General features: G+C 41.5%; 1 protein-coding gene across 2 annotated transcripts in view; it reads right to left on the bottom strand.

The window, feature by feature from the left end:
• Positions 1–19,737, bottom strand: part of LOC137283164 (tyrosine-protein phosphatase non-receptor type 13-like) — a 313,874-nt gene that overhangs the window by 19,696 nt on the left and 274,441 nt on the right. For both annotated transcript variants that reach the window (XM_067814606.1, XM_067814607.1), the window contains 3 exons: positions 18,821–19,082; positions 11,390–11,552; positions 738–866 (listed from right to left, as the gene is read on the bottom strand). In XM_067814606.1, coding sequence (XP_067670707.1) covers positions 738–866; positions 11,390–11,552; positions 18,821–19,082 — 554 coding nt within the window. The remainder of the gene's footprint in view (positions 1–737; positions 867–11,389; positions 11,553–18,820; positions 19,083–19,737) is intronic.

Raw genomic sequence — 19,737 nt, 5'->3', positions numbered from 1 at the left:
CCTTCACTCGATGTAGGTGAGAGAGTTACCTTCAAACAGGACTATGTGTAGTGAGGATCTTTACCTTCAACCTTCACTCGATGTAGGTGAGAGAGTTACCTTCAAACAGGACTATGTGTGGTAAGAGAGTTTACCTTCAAACAGGACAATGTGTGGGTGAGAGTCTTTACCTTCAACCTTCAATCTAAGTAGGTGAGAGAGTTTACCTTCAAACAGGACTATGTGTTGGTGAGAGTCTTTACCTTCCTAATTCAACCTATATAGGTGAGGGTGTTTGCCTTCAAAGAGGACTCTAATTAGGTGAGCATGTTTACCTTCCATCACAACTCTACGTAGGTGAGGATGTTTACCTTCAAACTGGACTTTATTTAGGTGAGAGTGCACATCTTCAAACAGAACTATGTAAACCTTAAAACTGGACTCAATGCCAGGGTGGTGTCAATCGTGATGAGGGTGCATACCTTCAAACTTGACTCAATGTATGCCAGGGTGGTGGAGATTACAATGTGGGTGCTACAAACCGGACTCAATGTATGCCAGGGTGGTGGAGATTACAATGTGGGTGCTACAAACCGGACTCAATGTATGCCAGGGTGGTGGAGATTACAATGTGGGTGCTACAAACCGGACTCAATGTATGCCAGGGTGGTGTCAATTGTGATGAGGGTGCTTACGTATACCTTAAAACTGGACTTGATGTATGCCAGGATGGTGGAGATTACAATGTGGGTGCTTACCTTCAAACCGGACTCGATGTATGCCAGGATGGTGTCAATCGTGATGAGGGTGCCTGTTCGGCCAATGCCTGCACTGCAGTGGAGAATGAGGGGGCCACTATGATGGTAGAGGTGCATCAGCCGGAGATACTGCAACAATAGTCACTCTATACTCACATCAACAATGCACGATGTTACACTGTGTATATAAAATACACTCACAACACTGTGATGAACCTATATTCACTTTTAATGCTGTTGTTTTGAACAAGAGCATACAGTGGGCACAATGTTCACTACAACATATTGTGACTACAATAAGCATTGCCAATGCAACCCATTATGATCAGCTGTCAAGTTATAACGTGAATGTAACTATAGGCCATCGAATATATGACTCCTGACAACTAAATTCAAAACAACTAAAAACACATCTTGCAAGTCAAACTCCATATATCCAATACATTTGTTACAAGAGTGTATTTTCTGTAAATTGTATTTTCATTAAGTAAATATTATTCTTGGGTCACAACGTTTCGTGTTTTAAGTGATATTTATTATGGGTCACATTTAGTATCATAAATGCTCACTTATTTTAGTATTTCGGCTGCAGGCTTTCAGGAAGTGCTTGAGAGTTACCTCCTGTTGGGTTATGTTTTCATTATTTGTGCATACTTCTGGAAGAAGATTCCATGTTGATGGCGATGGAGGTATGTGCTCCAACTTTCAGGAATTGATCACTGAATATATATATATATAGGCTAGTTCCTGTGTTGTTGACATGGAAATACACTGATACAGATTAACTGGAGTACATATCTGCCAATCTCGATCAATGCTTGATCTACATAACCGCTGCCCAACTGCTCACTGTGTTACATTCTGCATAACTGTTTCTCACTCTCACATCAAGACTTCGGTGAGTTGATATTATATTTGTGACCCATTACTTTAGAACTGACTCAGTTGGATTGTATATGAAACCTCCTTTGAGAATCTTTTGTATCTTCCCTTTGTTTTATCTCAATACAAAATTATTGAAAATCTTAGACCTGTCAGTGTTATATTTTGCTGGTTCTAAGGGGATTTCTTTAACCATAACAAAATTGGCAGCTTTGATACCATTTGTGAAATATATTTCAAATTTTTTGCAATTTTGCAACAAGTTAATTGTGGAACCAGCAAATTGGGGTATGAACTTGCGAAGATTATATTGTCCCCTGACTCTGCGACAATCAGTCACTTGTGGAAATCACATTTGTTGCAAATTTCTTCACATCTCTAACTTGACGCCAAACCTGCAAATTGGAAATTTCAAATTTTGAATCACTATACTGATGAGGGAGTTCTTGAACATGATGCTTTGGAAATGGTGCCAGAGGAATGTTGAGACCAGGTGGAAATGGTGCCAGAGGAATGTTGAGACCAGGTGGAAACGGTGCCAGAGGAATGTTGAGACCAGGTGGAAATGGTGCCAGAGGAATGTTGAGACCAGGTGGAAATGGTACCAGAGGAATGTTGAGACCAGGTGGAAATGACAAAAATTAGAACTGAAAATGTTGGAAATAGAAAAAGAAATGAAAAAGTTTGAGATGGAGAAGGAAATAGAAAGAGAGATGGAACAGACAGAGACAGAAAGGAATTAGAGTTGAAAAAATTGGAAGTTTACAGAAACATTGCACTGAAAAAGCTTGAGAACCCTTCTCAGCCATCAGATTCTTCCTTCTTTTGACATTGCAAGGCATGCTAGACCTGTACCCCCTTTTAATGAGAAAGAAGTAGACAAATATTTTCTACATTTTGAAAAGGTTGTCTCATGTGGCCTAAGCAGTCATGGACTATGCAAACTGTCTTGAAGGGTAAAGCTCAGGATGCTTATTCAGCCTTGTCAGTACAGCAAAGCTCTGACTATGATCTTGTCAAGAAAGCAATTTTGAAAGCTTTTGAGTTATTGACGGAGGCTTATTGTCAGAAATTCAGAAATGCTCACAAAAGGGACAATGAAACTTTTGTAGAGTTTGCTAGAGAAAAGGAAACATTGTTTGATGGGGTTTTTTTTCTAGTGGCAAGCAGTCACATACTTTTCAGTCTAAGCCTAATACTACCAGCGTGTACGTGCAGAACACTGAACACTCAACTTGATTTTAAGTAAAGAAGTAAAGGTTTATTTTAATATTTAAAATTGTCAACACATTTGTGCAACTGCCTGTGGTGTAAAGGATTGTTCACTGAATTATTACACTAACCATTTAGAAACACACAGGTTATAGGTTCGAATCCAGGTTGCTGACTAAACTTTTTCAAATTTGTAACAATTTACATCCTGGCATTCTGATCACATGATCAGAAGCACATGGGCTCAGGTAGTCAGAAGGCCTCCATGTTGCGAGCGAAATGCACCAAGTCATGGCAGAACACAGATGTGAGTAACGTCTTCAATTTTTCTTGCTTCTATGTCCAAACGAGATACCAGAAAACTTATTAAATGTAATTGCTTATTTGCTTATTTTGAAATTAACGATTTGAATACATGTACACTTTATTAGGTTCAGTTGTATTGTTTACTCAAAAGGTATTTCGTATCTCTTTTGTAGTTTTTCTGTACCTCTCGTCCACTGTTTTACAACCATTGAACGTATGCTACAACAGCGATAAATGAAAATAAACTTTGGTGAGAGTGTTTCAGCCCAATGTGATTCTTGCCACAACATTAGTTCAGAAAAAATCTTCGTACATACGAAGACTACTGGAGGCTCTCAATACTACATAGTTGCGTGTGTTTAAACTGGAAACTGAAAGCAAACTTGGAACATTGTTGACTATATTATGTGCTGTATGTAATATGGCTTCTCAGGATTCTTTATCAAGATACTTGGTTGAGTGTAGTGTTGCAGGAACAGATGACCAGCCTGTTACAGAAACGGATCAACAGCCTGTAACAGAAACGGATCAACAGCCTGTAACAGAAACGGATCAACAGCCTGTAACAGAAGGGAACGATGAAGCAACAGAGACGAGTAGCACATCTGATACAACACAGGGCCAGCAGTTTCCTGATAGTGAACAGCACTGGGGTCAGGTGTTGATGCTGAAAATACTAGGTCAGTTCGTACTAGGACACAAACTGAAAAGGGACGAGCCGAACGACTTCGAATGTTAAAGAATAGACAATCAGGTATTCTTGGAGCTATCACAAGGAAGAGAAATGATCTTCATAGGTTAATGTTAAGTAATACTAGTGAAAGTTTACATTTAGTGAAATTTAGCTATGTTGACTTTACTGATTTGTGCCAACAGTATGAAAAAAGTTTCACTTCATATTACGATGAGATTGTTTCACAGCAGACAAGAGATGTTGAGAATAAGAGACATGAAGAAAAGGAAATTTCAATATTGTATTTCCGAAATGAGGTAGAACAATGGATGAAACATGTGGAGAAAAAACTGGACATCACACATAATGTTTCTCGTAGGAATTCGCAGTCATCTCGGAACTCCATGTGTTCAACTAGATCTGCCTATGCAAAGGAACGAGCAAGGTTAGCAGAACTGTATGCTGAGAAATCTTTGCTAGAACAATCTAAGAAAATTCAGGAACTTAAACTTGACATTGAAATTGCCAAAATGCGAGCCAGAGAAAGGGCATATGGTGATGTGGAAGATGTAGCCCCCCTGAGGCACATATACATCCCTGAGCCAATTTCTGATGTTAAACCCAATGTCCCTAGAATCCTAGATGAATTTAATGTAAAGCCCAATGTCCTTGGATTTTCAGATGAATCTGATGTTAAACCACGTGTACATGAGGTACCAGGTGGCTTTGGCGTTGAGGTTGCTATGGCTCGTAATGCTACTATCCCTGATGTTCATCATTCCGTACGTGATAATCCAGGTAATGGTAGACCACAAGTCAATATCCTAGGTGAGAGTGGTATTAACCAAGCTGATGTTTCGGGTCGTCAGATGAATCCTAATGCTAAGGACTTTAAGCCTTCATACTTAGCCACACCTGAGGATGCCACGATGTCTGCACATACTCCATCTTCATCTATGCAAAGACAGCATGAACTAATTCTTCAAACGCATAGACAGATGGCCACATTGATGCTTTTGCCACAACCAAAGGTACCAACATTTAAAGGTGGTCCTATGGCATTTAGTACGTTCATGATGTCATTTGATGCACGCGTTGTTCCCCATACTACCAATAATACAGATAGGTTGTATTATCTTGATCAGCAGCTTCAAGGAGAACCCAAAGATTTGATAGGTTGTCTGTACATGAATTCCGCTGATGGTTATCAAAAGGCCAGAGATCTGTTGATCACAGAATATGGAAATCCTTACACAGCATCAACAGCTTATGTCAACAAAGTTCTTGCATGGCCAGAGATCAGATACGATGACTCACATGGCCTAAAGCAGTTTTCCTACTTCCTCATCAAATGCCTCCATGCAATGAAGAGTATGTCCCACATGAATGTGCTGAATCATGCTCCATACATGCAAGCTGTTGTTCTGAAGCTGCCCATATATCTGCAGAATAAATGGCGAGATCATGTCACTAAAGCTCGGCTTCAAAGGGATAAGGTTATTGCCTTTGACGATCTTGTACAGTTCATTGAGTTTGCCTCAAAGTCTGCCAACGAGCCGGTTTACAGTAAGGATGCAATGTCTAAAAAAAGTTCAATTACGAAGGCAAGGCAAAGATTCCAAAAGAGACAAACAGATTGTTCATAAACTAAAGTCAAACAGTATTGTGACAGGCAGCAACTACCCAGATCCGTTAGAATGTCACAACAAAGGCAAAAGGCTTGCCTGTTACTTCTGCAAAGAACAACATGATATGGATGACTGCAAACAATTTGCACGGAAGTCATTAACAGATAAGCATGCTTATCTTAGGGACAATAAACTGTGTTATGGTTGCTATGGTTACAACCATGCTGTTAAAGGTTGTATGAAGAAATGGACCTGTAAACGGTGCGGCAAGTGCCATCCAACAGCTTTACACGATGATGACTTTCATCCTGTACGGACTAGACAAGAGGGATTAACAGACACAGGTAGCGACATGCCAAAGGCAGGTGGACATGGTATAGCTGATTCTGTCAACACATCTTGCAATTATACAAAATCAGACATAGTGGATACAGTGCTGCAACCTATCATCCCTGTTATTGTGCAACAGAGAGGTAACGAGAAATCAGTAAAGACATATGCGTTGTTGGACAATGGAAGTACTGGTTGTTTCATCACAGAAGATCTGAAACATGAACTTGGAGCAAAATCTACCAAATCAATGTTAAAGCTTCGAACAATGCATGGCGTTAGTGAGGTAAGAACCTCAGCAGTGGAGGGTCTCATCATATCAGATATAACTGAGGAAAATGCAATCTTGTTACCACGGACATTTACTATGGAAGAGATACCAGTTGGTCACAGTCAGATGCCTAATCCTGATGTATTGTTGACATTTCCTCATCTTAGTGACATGGCAAACAAGCTACCACAGTACCAGCCTGATCTTGATATTGGATTGCTAATTGGAAGCAACTGCCCTCTTGCCCTGCAGCCACAGGAAGTCATTCCATCACAAGGTAATGGTCCCTTTGCTGTACGATATAAACATGGATGGACAGTCAGTGGACCACTCCATATTAAATACAACCCTTCTGACTACTCCCTTACCTGCAATCGTGCAATTTTCCAAGAGGTACATGCAGTCCAGGAATACCCGACTCGAGATGCCATTCTGAAGATGTTTGAAATGGACTTTAGTGAGCGTGACATTGGAACAGTACCTGGTGAACAAGGCTACTCAAGAGAGGATCAGAAGTTCATTGAGATTGCAAAGACCAACATGAAACAAGTCGATGGCCATTATGAGCTACCATTGCCCCTTAAAGATCCAAATGCAACTTTCTCCAGTAACAGAGAACAAGCTGAAAGGAGAGCAAAGTGGCAGAAGAAGAAAATGGTTCAGAACGACCAATATCGTCGGGACTACACAGCATTTATGGAAAATCTTATCTTGAAAGGCTATGCCTATAAGATACCCAATGATAAATTGACAGTAGAGTCAGGAAAGGCGAGGCATCTACCCCATCATGGCATTTACCATCCAAAGAAGCTGACAAAGATATGTGTAGTATTTGACTGTAGTGCCAAGTATGATGGAACATCACTAAATGCTCCTGCAAGGACCAGATCTCACCAATTCATTGATTGGAGTGCTGACCAGATTTAGAACAGAGCGTATAGCATTCATGGCTGATATCGAAGCCATGTTCTACCAAGTAAAGGTTCCGCCTCACCAGCATGATCTCCTGAGGTTTTTGTGGTGGCCCAATGGCGATTTAAGTGCAGACTTACAAGAATACAGCATGACAGTTCATATCTTTGGAGCAGTGTCCTCACCTAGTATTTCTAACTTTGTTTTGAGGGCTGTAGCTGACAGAGCAGAAAAGGTTTATGGACTCCCTGTTGCTGACACTATTTGGAACAATTTCTATGTTGATGATTGCCTCAAATCAGTCAGCACTGAGGAAACTGCAGTAAAATTAGTAGACAATTTGAGATCTGCATGTGAAGAAGGTGGATTTCAGCTGAACAAGTTCACATCTAATAACAGAGATGTTCTCAATTTGATTCCATCAGAGAATCACTCAAAACATGTTCAAACTCATGACTTGAATTACGATTTGCTCATTGAAAGAGCGCTTGGAATGCAGTGGCATATCAGTACAGATATGTTCGGGTTCATAGTTGACTTGAAAGAAAAACCGTTTACTCGGAGAGGACCACTTTCAACAATGTCTTCATTATATGACCCTTTAGGTGTTGTGGCTCCTGTCATGCTGCCAGCTAAGAAAGTCTTACAAGATCTATGTACAAACAAGCAGCTTGGATGGGATGATGAAATACCAGCAGAACAGAAACTCATCTGGAAGGAATGGCTAGGAGAGCTACAGTGCCTGAACGTATTGAGGATGGAAAGATGTCTGAAACCGACTGTATTTGAAAATGTCGTGTCCACACAGCTTCATGTGTTTTCGGATGCAAGTACTATCAGGTATGGATGTGTAGCATATCTGCGCCTTTGTGATGATAATGTGATGATGTGATGTGTTTCTTATGGGAAAATCCAGACTTGCACCAGTTAAAACAGTCTCCATTCCTCGCTTAGAATTAACAGCTGCCACTGTAGCAGTGCACATTGGTCAACTCCAGCTTGACACCAAACCTGACAGTGTAACTTACTACACTGACTCAACAACTGTTCTACACTATATTAACAGTGAACGGAAAAGGTTCCCAATCTTTGTTGCCAACCATGTAAAAATCGTCAGAGATTTTTCTGAGCCTGATCAGTGGAAGTACATTGATTCTAAAACAAACCCTGCAGATATTGCATCTCGAGGCGCGACTCCTTCAAAGCTGATTGAGTGCCATGACTGGCTCAAAGGTCCCACGTTTCTTATGAAACCTGTCAGAGTGGTCCTTGCAACAGCCAGCTGTTATGATAGATGGTACTTTTGAAGGAGTTGCCGCTGTGACAGAAACACTATCAAAGGATTCCCAGGATACCATGTGTCAACTGATGAATCATTACTCTAGCTGGTATCGGTTGAAGCAAGCAGTAGTGATATATCACAGACTATTTGACATTCTTCAAAGTCGAAGACGGCAAGATAACAGGCCTTCTTGTAGAAGATTCAATCAACCTTTCACTGTACAGGAACTAGATAGAGCAGAGAATGTTATTCTCAAGTTCATTCAGTTGCAGCATTTTCACAAGGAAATAGACTCGAGTAGCAAACGAGGCCGAGTACTCAAGAGTAGCTCAGTGTATAGACTCGACCCCTTCTTAGACAATGGACTACTCAGAGTCGGTGGTCGACTTAGCAGAGCAGATATTCCAGAGGAGATGAAATACCCAGTTTTAATACCATATAGAAGTGCCATCACGTCACTGATAATCACTGACGTACACTTGGGCATGCAGGACGGAATCACGTCTTATCAACACTGAGAGAGAAGTACTGGGTCATTAAAGCTAATTCTGCTGTTCGTACCATTTTGTGTCGCTGTGTTACATGTCGAAAATTGAGAGTACCAGCATGTGAACAGAAGATGGACAACTTGCTGTCCAGTCGAGTCAAACCTCCTCCACCATTCACCTACACAAAATAGATTTCTTTGGCCCTCACGTTATCAAAGAGGGGCGGAAATATGTCAAACGTTATGGTGCATTGTTTACATGTCTTGTGAGCAGAGGAGTCCACACTGAGACAGCAAATTCTCTTGATACAGACTCCTTCATGCTTTATGTTGGTTCATAGCTCGAAGAGGACCTATCCAAGTAATTTGGTGTGACAATGGTACTAACTTCACCAGTGCCGCTAAAGAACTAAAACAGACAGTAGCAGCAATGAGTCAGGAACGTATTCAGTCTTACCTGCTGAAAAGTAATATTGAATGGAAATTCAATCCTCCATCAGCAAGTCACATGGGTGGCGTATGGGAGCGGCTTATCAGGTCAGTCCGACAAGTACTTTCTCCTCTTCTCAGAGAATTTGGTGAATGTTTGAATGATGAGTCATATCGGACACTATTGTGTGAAGCTGAAGTTATTATAAACTCCCAACCCCTCACCACTGTATCTGACAGTCCTGATGATCTGAATCCTTTATCACCTAATCATCTGTTGATGATGAAGTCAAATGTGTATATTCCACCCCCAGGACATTTTCAGCGCAACGATGTCTACATGCGACGGAGATAGCGTAGGATCCAGTATCTTGTGAATGTGTTCTGGTCACGGTGGCGGAGAGAATATCTGTTGAACTTACAAGTGTGTCAAAAATGGAATGAGTTGAAACGCAGCATGCAAGTAGGTGATATTGTTCTGATCACGGACCAAAACACATCAAGACTGCAGTGGCCTATGGGTCGAGTGATCGCAACTGAGTCAGACAAAAGTATCTGTGCATTGTTTACAAGGTATTGTTATCACTGAAATTCCATGACACCTTAATGGGTCATGTGGATCTGTATTGGCCATTTTGATAGGATAAATTGAACTGTGTCTCCAAATATCTGGGCAAATAAAGGAAAATATTCATAATAGCACATCTATACAGCAACCTCACGTAATCAATATTCACACACAACCTGTTTCAGCACAGTATATGGAATTAACAAGGGAGATGAAAATCAACAATTATAGAAACCTTTATCAATATAAAATGTTATGAAAACATAAGCTTTCTGCCTTTGACACGTTGCTGTAGTAGTGGGACGAAGGCATCATCCACACGACAGTATCAAGGTCAGTTGCAAGCAACATCATCACTATTCATGATAGCTAAAATCTGGACAAACAGTCATTATAACTGCTTTCACTTTGTAACTTTTCATGAAAGTTTGTTGTATTGTTATAAGGATTGTGTTTGAAATGGGCTTCCATAGTTTTATTTCCCAGACAACATCCTACCTTCTCGGATCATGACCAAAGCAAATGAGATCGATGTCATGAATGAAATCTATTATTAGGGTTCATTTTCATCTTTATTTTTTTGCACTGGTGCAGATATGAAAATATATGTTTGCTGGAAAACTTGGGCACAAAAACTTTCCTTTGAAGCTTGTGATCTCCAAATCCTGACAGTAGGAACATGAAGACAGCTTCCCGTTCATAAACACGAAATCTGACATTACAACTTTATCATGTAAACCCGTACATCTTAGGTGCACGAAAATAGATGTATGTGAATTTACATCATGGCAGGAAAGCTATTTTTTAATGTTTCTGCAGGAATGAAATGTAACTCAGGAGCTTTACCACATATGGCAAACTGATATCATAGACAACCTCCTCACATGATTTAGATGTATTTAACCAGCGTCAATCAATACCACTGATGCAAGGAATGGAGTTGGAGGATACACTCTCTGCAACCTGATGCAAATAGTATCACCATTATATAATTTACAATAATCAGCTTGCCATTGCATATTACATGACATTTTCCCTGCAGCCCATGGCCCCTCTTACACATATTCTCACTATTACATGACATTTTCCCTGCAGTCCATGGTCCCTCTTACACATGTTCTCACTATTACATGACATTTTCCCTGCAGTCCATGGTCCCTCTTACACATGTTCTCACTATTACATGACATTTTCCCTGCAGTCCATGGCCCCTCTTACACATGTTCTCACTATTACATGACATTTTCCCTGCAGTCCATGGCCCCTCTTACACATGTTCTCACTATTACATGACATTTTCCCTGCAGCCCATGGTCCCTCTTACACATGTTCTCACTATTACATGACATTTTCCCTGCAGCCCATGGCCCCTATTACACATGTTCTCAGTATTACATGACATTTTTCCTGCAGTCCATGGCTTGACCCACTTTACACATTCTCAGTTCTACATGACATTTTTCCTGCAGTCCATGGCTGGCCCCACTTTACATGTTGTCAGTTCTACATGACATTTTCCCTGCAGTCCATGGCTGGCCCCACTTTACATGTTGTCAGTTCTACAGAATTTTATTGTTTGCAAACAGCCCAAACAGAATTTGTGACTGTTTAGTAATAGAAATGGAAAGACATTGAAAGGATTTATGGCTGTAGTGTCCTCTAGTGTCCTCACCTGCAGGATGGGCAGTGCTGTGTCTGGAACACCATGATCAGGCCAGGTCACAAAGTTCAGGTGAGCAATGTTCATCATCATCTTCGACTTGTGTTCACATAGGGCAATATGGCGGATATGAACATTATCCAGGACCTGATGGGATCTGAGACACACAGACAGGCTGAAAGACAAGGGCAGTCTGGTACATAGAGATGTGATAGCAACCCTAACAAGACAATTGTTATTAACACATGTTGCATTTAGGATTAAACAGTGATTCTCACCATGAGGTACCGTGGCCTCATGCAAGGTGTCTTGTGGGCTCTCAGAAACCAAAGTACAGTTCAAGGAGAAAATCAGACAGCACAGGAAACCTCTAGTCTACAGATCAGACATGTTAGCACAGTAACATGGCCATGTTGTCTTACACTGTGAGATGAATCTGATAGAGCTGATCTGAGCTACTTGTACAGGTTTTGTAGCCAGTAACAACAGTTACAACAGGTCCTTTTGTACACCCGATAGCAAAGATCCTGTAGATATATCTTTTGTCAGAATTGGTTGCAACAAATAATCTGTTATATACTGAGTCAAAAAAGAAACTTCACAAAATGTCATTTTTAAAAATAATGAATGGTTTTTCTCTGATGATACATCTATGTATCTGAAATAGGATCCCTATCTTTCGACTCTAGAAAAAAGTTAGCAAAACCCACTCAAGCCCATCCATTCGTCGTGCAAATGACGTTAGTACCAAATCAAGTTTTGAATTTGCAGTTGATCGCGTGATCTTCACTTTTTTATTTGCACATGTTTGCACTGGCCTCAAGAATTGAAAAAAGACTTTTAAACCACAGTTCTAACTGTACTTTAAATGCCTCGATTGTCAAATGTGCAATGTGAATGTGTCTTTGGCATGTTGGAAGCGGGAAGATCAGTTATTGATGTCTCACGAGCAATGGGATGCAGCAGTTGTACTGTGTATGACTTGCGAGGTCATTTACAACAAACTGGCAGCACTTCTGATCGCCCAGATCGGGTCGTCCATGTGTGATGTCACGAGCAGAAGACTGTCAAATCATTCTACGTCATCTACGTGACCGATTTCTGCCAGCTACATGAACCAGGGCTGAGATGTTTAGAGGTCGACTGTCCTCACAGACCATCAAAAATCAGTTGCAGTCTGCCAATCTCCATTCTCAATGTCCATATTGTAACTTGACATTCTGTATACCCGTGTTTTGGAACAGCGGTGTAGCCTAATGGAACTGATTGTGGCACTGTCAGTGTATCGAGTAAACCACACAATCTCAGCAATGAAATAATAACAGTTTAACCATCTTACCATCTCTTGTTCTTTTATACTGCCCTGAAGAAAGAATGTGAAGTTTCTTTTTTGACTCAGTGTATCTTGAGATATGTTACAGCCAGTAGTTGGGGTCAAGCTGGGGATAGAGATAACAGCTAAGATAATGTAATCCTCTAGGGGAATTAAAACGGGGAAGTAAATCGCACGTCATAACAACTTACAAATAATATCCTGTCCTGTTGATTTCCAGGTGGTCATGCCACCTATATATTTTGAGACATTCGATACAACGGTAGATTTTAACTTTTCTATGGCTATTATACCCTTTCACATATCTCAGTATAAATTTTGATAGATGTTAATCAAAAGATGAAACATATTCTGCATGCATATAATGAAGCACAAAATATGACACCTTGTGCCTGTAGCCAGCACATGCATTCCATTCCAGGTTAAGTCGTCTTGGACGAATAACCAACTATAGTTTTTCACAGCTACTTACATATTTTTACCTCATTTAACTTTTCTGGATATCCTATTACGCATCCCAATGAATGCCAAATTTGGCTAATTTGAAAATTTTAGTATAAATTGTAAGTTTATATACTCATACTACCTCTTGATTCAACACTGAGTAGAAACAATGTAAATTTTTATCTCTAGGCCTCTCATGTCCATCTGCCTAATACTTTTTAAAACCCTCATTATAAGACAGCTTCCCAACTCTCATGCTAAGCATGCAGCATGCGTCACCAACTAACCACGTGACTACCACCTAATCATCATTCTCTTTCTTGGAGCAACTGAAGTATCCATATTGGAGGATCTGTGTAGTGGGGAGGAAGGGCAGAAGTCCATGGCATGAGATAGGATAAGTATATAAATGCACAACTTTCAAATAGCAGGAATAACAGGAATGCAGATACCCTGTCTCTTGATAGTGAGATAGTGATGCACCAGGAAGGCCTGTTACGCATACATGCAAGTCCTATACTTGAAGAGGGACGTAGTTCCATGAGAAAGGATGCCACTTTGCCATGATTTCCAAGGTACCCCCATAAACTAAACTCCCTGCTTCGAGAAGACCCCTGCAGACACCAACCAGGGGCATGTGAAAGAGAAGTACAACTGAGAAAACTCCAAGTTTTAACATTCAGTTCTGGAACAACATCAGATTGACCCTCACTCCTTTACATAAACTGGATCAAAGGATGTGCCCAGCAACTTTGGAGTCAGAACGCTACGAGATCCACTGGAATTCAGGAATGACACACCTCACTAACATAATTGTTTAGAAAAGTACAGGTCAGGAAACATGAATTGTTGAACCCTTCCACATCGTCATACAGAGTCGTGCTCCATATTCATCAAACCACCGAGATAGTAGTATCTCCGTGTCCTAGTACAAAACTTAGTGAAGGAATACTAACCCATGAACAAAGAAAAATTTCAGGCAAAAAAGAGTTCATACTTATATTTTGGAAATTACAAGGAAGCAAAGACCCTGATGAACAATCTCCTTTATGCATTGATGGGACGAAGGCATTGTGGACGCCAGCACCCGAGTCTCTTGAGGACTGGCAGTTGTCAGGGCCAGAAACCCAGCAAAATAGGCCCATAGGATGGTGGCTCTCATCCAAAATGATAATGTGGTCGGAAAAATTTCCGCTCTGAATGTAGAGGAAAGTGGCATGAAAGGCTCTTGTGAAGATGGCCAAATATATCTTCAAAGCCCTATCTAGGCAAAGCTGCAGGTCTTCCTTTTCATACGGCCCAAGTGGACAACAGTGGGATAGTGAAAGTACGATCCTGTCCTGGCAACTGGCTCTTGGCAGTGAAGATTTACATCCTAATGGAGACCGAGGAAAACCTTGTCACGCTTCTTCCGTTCAAACTGGACTCTAATAACATCTAAAGCGTGAAGGTCGGAAATCCTAGTAGCTGTAACAAACACAACCAAGAAAGAGTCTTGAAGGAAATCTGCTCAAAATCCTTCTGATCTGGTAGTTCATAATCCGCCAAAGTCAGATGACGCGGTACCATAGATAAATCCCAAGCTAGAGGTCTAAACTTTTTGGACTGATCAGCCAACTTGAAAGACCTAAGCAAGTACTGAAGCTCAGGAACCATTGAAATCTTAGAACCATTGGTAGTTGACATACCCAAGTTGATTGCGGAAAGGAAGGTGACCAAAGTGGAACCCATGTTTCTTGGACAATGCTGAAATTGAATCTGACTGGTCGCTCGAAGTCTCTGAATTACTTTGGGGAGCAGCCCCGTGGGAGGAAAGGCGTAAGCATTTAGCCATGATATCGCCAGGGCACTCCAAACCTGATGATCCAGTATCATTGATATAAACTCTGGAAGCTGATGATTGAACTATGTGGCAAAGAGGTTGACTTGGGTCCGTGATATTGTCAGGATCAGGTCCCGAAATATCTGAGGGTTTATATGACACTCCATGAGAGACGGCCGACCAGCGCGAGACAATGCATTAGCAATGCCATTCCTGACTCCTGAAATGTGTCTCGCCCAAACATTGATGGGCCCAAGCCGATCCGATGGAAGAATTGGAATGTCATCTGAAGAAGTTTTGCCGATCCTGTTGACCCTAGATGGTTGATATACGATACGACTGTGCAACTGTCTGTCTGGATCAACAGGAATGATCCATGAAGGTCCGACGCCCAATTACGAATGGTGAGAAGAAGTGCCTAGAAGACGAGCATATTGATGTGAAACTGGTGTTCTGTGCATGACCGCAGCCAAGCCTTCTGATGATGGTGAAAATGAGCTCCCCGTCCTGTGAGAGAAACATCTACCAAAAAGTGATGTATCAGTACAAACGATGTTAATCAAACTCTTACACAAATGTTCCGTTCTTCCAGCCACCACTGAAGAAATGGACGAGGATAACTGGGTTGGTTTTAATTCTGACTTTGCAGTGTTTAACTACCAACCCAGCTGAAGGAGAAGCCTCATACTGTATTCCAATTGATGAGTGTTTGGATCTCTCTCTGTGTGTGAATGCAACTGTCAATGTCTCGAATACATCCATGGGACCATAGAAATTCCAAAAGGGAGAATGGTCCACTTACAGTGTATCCCCTGAAAAACGTAACCAAGGAATTCTGGATGAATGGGCACATGTAGGAAAATGTCTTGAAGATTGAGACTGACAAGGTAATCCCCTCTCTTCACAATCGTATGAAAAAGGGCAATAGATATTCGGAGTGAGGTGGACATTGAAGATATTGGGCACTGCATATTTTCATGATGAAAATGAATCTGAGCTTAGTGGAGATTGTCTATGGGGAATAAAATCCTGGAGTGCTGGGCATTGGACAGACAGACTGAACTGCGTATTTTCAAGATACCAATAGTAGAGCAAAGAACTTGGGTCTGGTCCATGGACTGGATGTCAGAGTCACTGTTTGGGAGCTCCACTCCCAGTCCCAGAATCTCACTTGGGAGTACGTCGAGATGAGAAACCCCGGGTGGATCTGCCTCTCACTCTGTAAGCATAGCCACGAAATCCCTGGCGCAATTCTGAATGGGAGGGGATGAACCTCGGAGTCATAGAAGCCTGTAGATGAGATTTCTGAACGCTTGCATGATTTCACAGAGACCTGGACTTAAAAATACGAGAAATAAGGTCCCTAATATAGACGTCCTGGTTGGTGAAGGATTCCCCGTCCGAAGCAGCAACCGTGTCCACTGCTGAGATGATACAATTAATGGAAGGTAAAGTATGACGTATCTAAATGTGCCAGTTCCCTGTCCTCAACTAAGAAGGCTTAACAGGTTCTTTTCCTGTAAAGTGTCTGATTGTCCCTATCCACCAGAAAAGCAGCAGCTGGAACCCATGGGAGTGAGCTGCTGGTAAAGAAAATCTAGGTGAAGACAAGCCTGAAAGCCTGATCCAAGGATGCGGTAATATGAGCAATACAAGGCTGTGGGGGAAAAGAAATAGACGTTAAGTCTCATTGTTTCATGTTGGAAAACGATAAGTCCTCCAGATTCTGTGACATTGGAAGCCAGAGCTTCTCCATATTTCAAGCTAGAACTTAGGGTTCGTCAACAAAGTCTAGACTTACCTCTGCAGAATCCACAATCAAAGGTGCTGGGGACAAAGTATCCAGTGGAAGCTCAGTACTAGGTGCTGCAGTAGGGTGTTTAATTGTAGAAGCACTCCCTGACGAAGAGGCAGACTGTTGTTGGTTCCAAACCGTCGTAATAGTAGACAACACTGCCACTAGATCATGGGGAGCAGAAGTTTCCTGTGCAGGAATTCAAGACTCTGGAATAATCTGTTTAGAAACTGTGGAATACTGAGTTCTAAAGTCAGAACTTCGTTGGTCAGATCTTCTATCACTTGAACGATGTCTGGATGCGGATGAACCTGTAGACCTGTGGAGAAGTAGTAATGATATTCCCTGGATCTAAAACGATCAGCAGCCGACAATGACGTAGGATATCTTGGACAACAAAATGAGTGAGTAGAAGAAGATGTCCCATGCTAACATGAAGATGAATATGTAGGAGACTTCGAAAACACGACCGATTTTGATGAAGAAGCATGCTTACCCAAGCAGGAATACGTTGATGAAGGGTGTCTCAGTGGAGAAGCAGGTCTAGCAGGTCTACCCGGCAAACAAGTCCACAAAATAATCAGAGACTGTTCCACTCGAGTCGAAATGGGTCATGTCTGTACTTGGGAAACATGACTATAAGATCCCACAGAACTTAGGGAATAACCAAGGGAAGAATATTCCGTAGAATGTTGCTTACTAGAACCCCATTTCAGGAAGAGCTGGTTTGAAGTGTTGGTGAATGGTTTCTCTTCAAAACAGAATTCCTGTTAGGTGAATGGGTTCGGTTCCGTGAATGGGTTCTGTCTGGTGAACGAGTTTTGCCTTGTGAACGAGTTCGGCTGGGTAAATGTGTTTTGACTTGATGAAAGGGTATGGCTGGCTGAACGGATTCCAAGTTCTGCTTGGTGAATCATTACGGCTTGGCGACTGGCGTTGGTCTGGTGACAAGTCTTGTTTAACATGTGGCTTCGGTTTGGCGAACCAGGATGTGATGAGGTATGTACAGCTGAGCCTGCACTGGTTGGTTTGGCGAAACAGATGTGGGAGGTGGCTGAAAATCAGAAATAACACTCCTTTCAGTAGCAGGCGGCTGTCTCTGTGAAGAAACTGTATGGCATCGATGCAAGGGAGAGAGGTTCCTTTCACTGCTAACTGAAAGTTGAGAATGAGACTAACTTCTGCATATGCGCAGTGAGTTGTCTACCATTACTTCGGTTGAAACTGTGATGACTGAAGATCTTGTTTAGCAGCAATATCCTGCAGTAATGGAAGTTTAGAAACCACCACTACTCGAGAAGTAGTAGAAGATGGTGGAGATTGGCTATGAGTCTGAAGAGAGCCTAGCAAATGATATAAATCTTCACACAGAGAGGAGTCAGACAAGGCTTGCATAAACTCTTCGTCATGGGATTGTGGTGTATGAGACCTCTGAGCAGATAATACTGAAAATTTAAATTTCCCTTTCTTGCCGGGACTTGGACCTTTGACAGCTGCAGAATGATGAGCATGGTCAGTAAAACAAAGTGCACAAGCCTTTGAGTAGACACCGGGATTCCCATGTATGTGGGTCATTTGCCGAAAACAGCAAGTTGCAACAAGTACATTTGTTTCACTGTGTTTGGTCACCATTCCCCATGTCATAGAGAAGAAAATACTATGCCCACACATGTGCGACAAGAAACAGAATGAAGATTTTGATGTAGTCATGTGGTTAGTTGGTGAAGTGTGCTGCATGCTTAGCATGAGAGTTGGGAAACTGTTTTATACTGAGGGTAGTAAGGAGTCTTGGGCGGATGGACAAGAGAGGCCCAGATAGAAAAGTTTACATCATTCCACTCAGTGTCGAATGTAGAGATAGAAGTGCATACCGTGAGACAGGGTAAGTTTTGAAATATAGTATATTTTGATATACGCTATGTGCGGTTGTGAAGACTATGGGGATACACAGTAGCAGCCTAAAACCAGGTTTATATCCGCTTCTGACAGTACTGTAAGTTGACCAACATGTGAGTCAATGACCTGCTGCTGTGGAAGTGACATACCTACCTGTCAGAGACATTGATAGGTGTGTCTGGGGATTCTGGCCAATAGCGGTGACACTTAACTCGCTCAGCCTCCACATCTAGAGTAAGCATTCCAATGACATCTGCCTGCTGTTGCCATACCATGTTCCAAAAGTCAGGAGTGGTGTGTGGAAGGGGACCCTGGCATGCTATGTACTGGAGAGATGCAGCGCCAATGTTCACATCTACATGGCTGGCATTGATGAAATCCTCATTTCCTGACAAGTGCACTCGGTTAAAATCATCTGAAAAATTATCAGTTTCAATCATCAGTATTCCTGAAGAAATGTGTGAGAAATGTAATCCTAAAGTGCTTAACGTGGGTGAGGTGGTTCTTGTGACCGCAGTAACTATATTACCATCTGGTGTATATAAGTATGCTACACATGGCTTCTACACATCAGATGCATCACTATTCTACATCCACATCTGGTGTATACAAGTATGCTACACATGGCTTCTACAAATCAGATACATTACTATTCTACATCCACATCTGGTGTATACAAGTATGCTACACATGGTTTCTACAAATCAGATGCATCACTATTCTACATCCACATCTGGTGTATACAAGTATGCTACACATTGCTTCTACAAATCAGATACATTACTATTCTACATCCACATCTGGTATATACAAGTATGCTACACATGGTTTCTACAAATCAGATGCATCACTATTCTACATCCACATCTGGTGTATACAAGTATGCTACACATTGCTTCTACAAATCAGATACATTACTATTCTACATCCACATCTAGTGTATACAAGTATGCTACACATGGTTTCTACAAATCAGATGCATCACTATTCTACATCCACATCTGGTGTATACAAGTATGCTACACATTGCTTCTACAAATCAGATGCATCACTATTCTACATCCACATCT

Source organism: Haliotis asinina, chromosome 5, assembly GCF_037392515.1.
Source record: "Haliotis asinina isolate JCU_RB_2024 chromosome 5, JCU_Hal_asi_v2, whole genome shotgun sequence".
NCBI lineage: Eukaryota > Metazoa > Mollusca > Gastropoda > Lepetellida > Haliotidae > Haliotis > Haliotis asinina.
This window is presented reverse-complemented; position numbering and strand designations above follow the sequence as displayed.